Below are 8,495 nucleotides of genomic sequence, written 5' to 3'. Positions count from 1 at the left end.
TTAAAATATTATTGAAATATTGCTAAACCAGTGCAGGATACATAATTTTTTATGTTCTTTCGAGTTCCCAATCTCCTACCATTAATGACCTCAAACATCTGGTGAAATATAAATAAAGAAGAAAAAAAAGAATTACTTCGTATTGATACTAATTGTTGAGCTTAATAACAGTACGTACATTTTTTTCCTCTGATACTAACTAACTGCATAGAAAAATTACGGCTTTTGCAAATAATCAAGTGGATACCACCCAGCAAAATTTCTTCTCTAGGCTAAGATTCTAGGGCACAAGGTTCTATATTTGGCCCATTGCCCAAGTAGCTAGTAGACAATGAGCCATTAGGCAGAAGCCTTCTTTTACTAAATAACACTCATCAATAGAGAGCCAAGTATTGGGAAGATTTTGCATGGCAAGTGATTGTTGTCCAAACTTCTAAGGCCTTCAAATTGGAATTAGCCAACATTGGCTGCAACATGCCAGTGACCTAATGCTCTCTGCTTGCTCCCCATTTTTGTTGTTTTGACACATATCCCTCCCACCCTTTGGCCCTTAGGCAACACACACATATCAACTACCCTAAGGTTACTTTCATGACCACTGCCACAACAAACACACAAATTTTAAAATTTCGTGGCTTGTTTGGGGCCTTAAAGTTAGACAAATTCTTATTTTTTAAAAAATAAAAAATAAAAAAATAAAAACCCCCTTCTACCTTTTTTGGGGGTGGATCAGTCCTGGAATATTCATACAATATTCAAAGTGAAAATCACAAACAAGAAAGGTGATTACTTGGGCATCAGCAAACAAATAACTTGAGAATGATGCCCAGAGTACGCATTACTGTCCTGTTGAAGTGAATCTCTTGAAGCCAACCACTCTAACGTACCATTAAGACATTGATAACTGTAAGTTTCAAGAAGCTGCAAAATAAGTATACAGGCGACATGTTGAAGAGATGGAAAGTTCCATGCCATTAATGAGCTAAAGTTTTTTAAAACTAAAAGTTCTCAGAGGTGTGTTGAACAAAAAGGAACTACAGCAGCCGAGAGGAGATGTGTTGAACAAAAAATCACACAAGAGCTTGCAGGGTAAGCATGTAAAATGTAAATAAATGCATCTCATTTGAGCCCCAAATTGGTGGCAAGAGACCAGATGGAATACATTACGTGGCATTTATTAGCCACCAGCACTGAAATTCTATTTCTTCGTAAATTCTCAAAGTATATGGAATGTCTAACACTGGGTAAATGAGCTTTGCTTCCGAACGCTTGCTGATGCAATAGATCTGTTCAGGACCCTCAGAGAGGGACAGATCCTATTTCACTTGTGAGGGCAGTTGTGGTCTTTTCTCAATATGCTCGTACTGAAGCACGAAATTCTCCTGCGCTCCAATTACACAATACAGAATATAAATATATATATATATATGACAAAAATCTCGCTTGAGAGCATTTCAATTATCTGGGTAGTAGATCTAAAGCTAGATCATATCAAATGCTTTTCAACGTACTCATTTAAAGCTCCAATACATTTGCAAAGACGGTGTGTCCAGATATCGGGAGTGGGATGAAGCCAAACTATACTGAACAAATCGGCACAACGTTTTAAACGCACACAAGTCATATCTACCAAGTGGCAGGTCCATCAGTTAGTACCTTTCTTCCAGTGTCCCAGGTGTTGTGATCGAAGAAGTAATACGCACCCCGCTCAAACGTCTGAGTTGTAACCGGAGGAATTTCGTTGAGAACGCGGGTCAGCCAAATTTTGTGATCTTTGTGATAAAACCAGCCCCTATTGTACCTGGAAATAGAACACAGCTAAGAAGACTACAATCTCACAATTAAGAATTCGTGTAACTGGAGACTAGGCCAGTGCAAGTCAGGGTATTATGTTTGGACATGGTACTATGTGAATTTTAAAATAGCTCAAAATTGAAGCTCCATGTAAAGCATATGCAAGTTCAGGTACAAAACCCTGATCAATTGTCCAAGCAAAATTTAATATGAATTACCCGTGTCGTGGCATAAATGGATTATATGGAAGAATTACAAGCATTCGCTAAAAACTGATTCTAAGCAAACAAACTAAAGATTCCAAACAAGAAGGAGAATGAAAATGGCTTACAATTCATCAGCAGCATACATCTGAGCTTCGTCATTTGGCATGCTGTTGAACATTAGTCAATAAAAGAGTTAATTGGGTACACAAACCGCAAGGAATCGAGTTCATTAGCAACCACGCTCCAGTGCGATAGATCAAATTGTTCAAATTCCAAACCTAAGGTACGGAAGGACCAAGCTTGTGCAAATCTTAAGAGAAGAGAGCATACCTGTAGAAAATGTAGAACAAAGTTTCTTGCGGAAACTTGGAAAAATACCCTGGCTGAAGCCACCAAATTACCAATTTAAATAAAGTTATTCAGACGTAGGCAATCAGAATATTAGATTCTATCACTCTAATCACCAAAACAAAGATAAGCCGATAATTCATATTACCGACAATATCTCTGCTTTGACAAGTTCAGCTGCCTTGAAGTGTTGAGAATATCGCTATCTTCTGATGCACTTCAGTTACACGGTTACACGTCCTGGAACACTTTACCTGTAATCGTGGCGCTCGCTGGACATAACAATCAGGAAGGGTGAACTCAGGCTCACCCCGTACAGGTCCATCGGCCCAAGGAGACGCAAACGTTTTGTACAAATTTTCTCGCGAATTCAAGTTCAATCCTAAAGTCGTGAGATCCGTCCCCAAGGCTAATGTTGTGAGGTCTGGGTCACTCATCCTGATTACACTTAATAACCCAAGCAATCCGAAACGATCCTGAGGTGTTGCCATTCCCCCTTGTTGAAATCCTTTAATAGACTCCCTGGCCAACTGAGCAAACTGCTGTTGTTGTATACCAGCTCCTCCTGCTCTCAGTTGTGCCTGGTGATATTGCTGTAATAACTGGTCATAGCTTGCCAAACTTCCTGACCTTTGCAAATGTCCCCCTCCAGTTCCAATCTGACTCGCTCCAGGAATCTATCAGTTCAGCGCAGCAAGCGGCACTTATACTCAGTGATTCACAAGTAAATACAGATGAAATTTAGAACCGGACATTCCTCCGCACTGAAGTTCAAACCATACCCAGGTTACACCATAACTGCTACTACGTGAAATAGCTCTACACATGACCTGCTAAGTGGCCAAAATTCTACAGACACTCTACGTCGGTGGATCTGATTTAAGCATATTTATCATCGATGCCTCACAACAACAGTTTGTTATATCAATGCAGAATGTGTAGGAAGATGAAACATGATCTTTCAAAGTAGCAAAAGAAAATCCACCATTCTCCTTGACTACTAAAAATAAAAAGTGAGAGTTACATCGTCGCACATGCATCTTATCATGTGTACTTGCCTGAGATTGGTAAGAGGGTGAGGGAACATGTGATGATGAAAATGAATCCGTCATGCTAGCTTGTAGGTGCTGCAGCTCAGAAGCACTCACAGAACCTGAGCCCAAACCACCTGTCTGGTGCTGCAGTTGACGATGTGGAGCATAAGATCCTCCAAGCGAAAACCCAGAAGACCTATTCATCTGCACTAAATGCCACGTGACTGACTGAACTCAAGCTATGCATAGAAGCGAATGAACCTCGTTTATGTGCCATTTACATGGAAATAATCTATAAATCCAAGAACATCCCAAAGTACTGCGAGGATATCAGGCTAAAAACACCAACCATTGTCCCCATTCAAATCTGGTAGAGTCCCAAAAACTTCAAGGATGATTACAAATAGATTCTAATCGAAACATACAGAAAAGTACCATCGAGCTGGTCGCACAAAAACCTCATATGTAAAGGTTCAGTAGACTGGCAGCACTACAGACTTCATGCATATACATACTGAAATCCCATAATTGGTCTCAACTTGGTACCGTGAAATGCTGAGATTGCATGGCTGAAGCGAGAGAGTCTTCATGCTGCTCCTTGTGGTGTTGCAACTCTGTCGTTGAGTCATTTCCTCCATCTGCAATTCTTGCTCGCGTTGACGTCAATCTCAGAGAGGGCCGCAAAGACTTAGACGTGGATAATACACGGCACTGCTGTGGAACCCCAGATACGGACTTAACCCCTTTTGTGATTATAGTTTTTTATGAGTTGAGCTTATAACATGCCAGATGTTATAAAGGCGGCTTTAAGATTGGTAATAAAGGACTATTATGATTCCTCAGATATTACATAGTAAAGCAGGCTCACCTTTGCAGGCAGATAACGCAGGGAAATCTTCACTCTGTATGCTAAACCCTTGATTATGCTGTACATTGGCATTCACAGCAACCCCTTGCTTTTTTAAGGCAGCTGCCACATTACCATCGGCACAACGCTTTCAGGCCAGAAATAGCATGCTCCGCTCTTCCAAATTGAGCCGGCTGAATTTCCAACAAGCTTGGCTGATATGATGCTGTCAAGGTAACTTGGGCTCTTCATGAATTACCTGAGTTTTATAGTTTGGAAATGATACTATTAAGAGTTTTGAGTTCATAGTTCGTTCACGTAAGGTTAATTACTATGATAAAGTTTGTATTACATTCATGACAAATAAATTGATGTGATTCCCTGAACCTGGGGCCCCACAGCAGATTCCATTCGGTGGCTATTCTGATACCGTTCTGACTCGACGTAAGAGCGTTTAGGTGTAACAGTCAAGACCATACCTGCTGAACCTTGTAGCCCACTAGTGCCAGACTGCCGAGCTGTGAGCTGGGGAAAATCGTTGATATCAAATGGTACACCATCACTACTGTCATTGCTAAGACCATGACTACCAAGCTGCCCATTCGTCAGCTGTCCTTGCCCTTGAGTGCTCAGGCCCGGAGAAGAGGAGAAATTGCTTCCTAACAGAGATACAGCTCGAGGAGACGCTGCAGGACAAACAATGTGAATAAGCAAAGATGCTACTATCTACGTCTGACATGAAAACGCGAAGGTTGACACTAACGCTTCCAAATTCTCACAACATTCATTGCACACAATCACCGTGGAGAGATTAAATTATCATACGCACGGGGAATGAGAGGCCATACCTCTACTAATCATAGCAAGTAGATCTCCAGAAGGATTGTATGATGATGACATATTTACACCTTGTTGAAGCATTGAATTAACAGGCCGCCCAAGCCCCTGCACACTAATTCCGCCACTATTATTTAAGGAACTCATATTCACACGTGCTCCACCAAGGCTAGCTGCATTCAGCTGAACCGCGGCATTTAAAGATCTAGAGAGTCCACCCCCTCCAGAAAGGCTCCCTCCTCCACCGATACTCCCAACTGTACTTGAAATGCGAGGTCCTGAGGCACCCATCTGCAAAGTCCCACCACCTAAACCAGAGAATGAACCTCTGCTTCCAATGATATTGCTTCCTAACGACCCTCCTGATCCCAATCTTCCAATCCCATTCATGCTGTTGCTGAAGGAATGATTACCAGCTGCAATAATTCCTGCACGACTTGTCATTGCTGATTGCCCATGAAGGCTGCCATGCGATGATTGCTGAGCCAATCACAGTTACAAAGCACTCCTAAATCAGAACATATGTTTCATGCAAACTTGAGAAAGACATGAAAAACCGGTAGATTCGCTAAAGTTGAAGGATTACAGAAGCAACATATTCCAAAGTAGATGAGAAAATCCAACTCAGAAGAATATGCGTTTCGTATTCGATTAAAAGCATGGCTTTGATAGCGATTAATCAAAACTTACCTGAGAAAAATCCACTGGTTTATTGTTTGATGTAAAACGACCACCCTGTAAATTTCCTGTAGATTGATGCCCTCCGCTTGAAGGATTCCCACCCAGTCCCTGATTACGCGAGGATACAGAATTTTGAACCGACTGCATGTTGTAACTGGCTTGAGCGTTATGCAATCCTTGAAGATTACCTGCGAACAAAATCCAATAAGCTTAGTAACTGAAGGTAGATAAATGGTTGCATATATAGCAACTCCATTTAGCCCAGCCAAAAGTCTTATCCTCTAGAGGGAGCGCTTTACCTCCATGATGGGCAAAGGGAGTCCCTGATTGCGCACTGTAACCTGATGAGGCAAACGGTCTCGCTGAGCTGCCAGAATCGAGAAGTGTTGAAGCTGAACCGTTAAGCATGGACTGCAGTACATAACCCGATGAGTCAGTTCTACGAAATCATCTACCTCTCGCACGATGAGTATCCAAAAATAGTACGTAAAAACCAAATGTGCCAAGGCATAAGTCCGTGGCATAAGTGAACACAAAACGTGAGAGTGCCAGGCAACGAATACTGGCAGATCACAAGTTGTGAGATGACGAATGTCTCGAATGTTATTATAAACTCGGACCTAGCGCAAGTAAAAATTACGAAATCCATTGTTCTGAGCCTGTATTTATGATTATTCTCATCTCTCTCCTCTATTCCAGTATATACGTAACCGTGCACGTGAGGAAAAAGAATAGCCTATCACACAAGCATGCCGGCTTAAAAGAATATTATGGAACTGGTGGCCACAACCGTAAGAAGGCTAAGTCTTGCATTATAAGACCAACCCTTTCACCGAGATCACTCAACGTTTCTTGTGTAACATATTGATGATAATTGAGAACCTACAAGTAAGACATGCGCGACTTCATCTTAAGAGAAGTGAAGATTTACAGCAAAACAAAGAATCAATGGCTTTATGGTAGACATTTCAGGTGGACATTTCAATGTGAAAATTGAAGGAAACAAAAGGTCGCGTTGATGGACTGCTAACCTCTTTAACGTTGGCATCATGCCGAAACGGAAGGTACATGATGGAGTTGCCTTCAGGCATCTAACTCACATCTCCCTAATACAATTGGATTCTGGAGAACCATATCTGAATCCACATCGCTCCTGCAAAACCCTCGGGAATAAATTTAACTCTGCGATTAAACAATCAAGATTGAATAAATTAACATATCCTAGCAACACAGCTGTTGGAGCTCTTCAATCGAGGTACAAAATCAACGATACATCCCTTGAGGGTCAGTGAAACTATTTTGAAGCTATTAGTAGCAATCCGAACACCTCTCCGAGACTACACTGTCAGTTTCGTGACACCAATGTGCTAGTTTCGTAAGTCACCCTAATCTAAAAATTCAGCACATGTCAAAGAAAGAAAAGTATAAAATCAGCTGTAATCACCACGTTCCGAAAGAGATTTGGATGGATTACAACCCACAAATCTAAATGACTCAGCGTTAGAATGAGATTGCGGCAACGGCAGTAGCAGCATCCGCACAAATAACTTCAATCTCTATTTTCCGATGCACATCTTTTCATCGCCATGATCGAGGTGATCAAGTAAAATAGAATTACAATGCACATCAGTAGAAGAACATAGAGACCCCGCGTGACACGATATTAGGTCAAATACGAGAATATTATTAAGAACATCCAATGTGAGGGAGGGGGCGCAAGGGGGAGAAGCACAATTAAGAGGAGAGGAAATGAGTAGAGGAAAGTGCGTAAACTTACCGGCTGTAGGAAGGGACGTATGCACAGGGCCGGCAGCTGAGAGAAATGAGAGCGATCCTGGCTCCGAAAAAGGAAAAGAGGAGAAGAGAGAAAAGGGCAGGAGCGAGAGATTGAGCAGAAAGGGAGGGAAATGGTGCGGGAAGGGTGGGGTTTGGGGGTGGGGGAGGGAGGATGGTAATGGAGACACACAGTAGTAGAAGCGAGCAAGGAGAAGCAGACGAATGGGCAAGCAAGGGCTTCTTGTTGGCTATGGCGACGACGACGACGACGACGACGATGCTCTCTCTCTCTCTCTCTTCCTGCTGATGGTGCGCGAGCTCGCTCTTCGTCTTCCCATGGATGGATGGATGATTCATCCGTCGCCTCTTCTAGATGAACATATAATACGACAGATGAATGAGGTGACCTCATCATCCTCAGCCTCGTGTTTTTTGTGTTTTTTTGCTTTATTTTTATGCTTATTATTTCTATGTTTTATTATTATTATATCTGTGCTTCCTCTCTCCCTTTTGCTTGCTTCTCCCTCCCTGTCCCATTCCTACAACATGAATCCTCCTCGCTGCAGAGCATTCAATCGGCGCTTTTTGGCATTACCTTCGACAGCTGAAAGGGAGGCGGAACTAACTCTGCGTGAAAAGGGCCTCTTATTGTGGCCTTGGTTAGTTGGTTTCGAAGCTTAGCTGTGGTGACTACTCGTGCTCTTTTCACACACACACAGTACTTCCCAGGTTCCCAAGATCCACTACGAGGAAAATCGTCCGCAGCAGCCATGATGTTGTTATGCGATGAATTACAATGTGCCGAAATATGGATGTGTTGTTGGAAACAGAGAGTTGCTCTTGTAACACCTCGAGCTATTGTCACCCTTGTAGCCTCGAAACAACCTTGAAGATTAGTCTTAATATAACATGGACTTCACTTCAGCAATAACAATTTTCTAAATGCCTCGGATATTCTCATACACTAGAAGT

At 42.1% G+C, this 8,495-nt stretch overlaps 1 protein-coding gene across 7 annotated transcripts; it reads right to left on the bottom strand.

Annotated features, from left to right (window-relative positions):
- Nucleotides 1–1,082: 1,082 nt before the first annotated feature.
- LOC112276073 (putative NOT transcription complex subunit VIP2) lies at nucleotides 1,083–7,807 on the bottom strand. 7 transcript variants are annotated; one of them, XM_024507051.3, is made up of 14 exons: nucleotides 7,525–7,790; nucleotides 6,779–6,900; nucleotides 6,047–6,158; nucleotides 5,757–5,935; nucleotides 5,078–5,546; nucleotides 4,709–4,915; nucleotides 4,251–4,352; nucleotides 3,929–4,020; nucleotides 3,407–3,586; nucleotides 2,603–3,025; nucleotides 2,331–2,383; nucleotides 2,126–2,167; nucleotides 1,657–1,801; nucleotides 1,083–1,382 (listed from the first exon to the last, which is right to left on the bottom strand). In XM_024507051.3, the coding sequence occupies exons 2-14, from the start codon at nucleotides 6,836–6,838 to the stop codon at nucleotides 1,317–1,319; spliced, it is 2,130 nt and encodes a 709-aa protein (XP_024362819.1). In that variant the 5' UTR covers nucleotides 6,839–6,900; nucleotides 7,525–7,790; the 3' UTR covers nucleotides 1,083–1,316. The 7 variants fall into 7 exon arrangements, with proteins under 7 accessions (XP_024362819.1, XP_024362821.1, XP_024362820.1 ...); XM_024507053.3 differs by having other exon boundaries at nucleotides 3,407–3,526; XM_024507052.3 differs by having other exon boundaries at nucleotides 6,779–6,929; nucleotides 7,525–7,727.
- Nucleotides 7,808–8,495: the final 688 nt, after the last annotated feature.

The sequence above is a fragment of the Physcomitrium patens genome, chromosome 23 (genome assembly GCF_059467195.1).
Source record: "Physcomitrium patens ecotype Gransden chromosome 23, ASM5946719v1, whole genome shotgun sequence".
Classification (NCBI taxonomy): Eukaryota; Viridiplantae; Streptophyta; class Bryopsida; order Funariales; family Funariaceae; genus Physcomitrium; species Physcomitrium patens.
The sequence above is the reverse complement of the archived record's forward strand: the minus strand, read 5'-3'. Positions and strand labels throughout refer to the sequence as shown.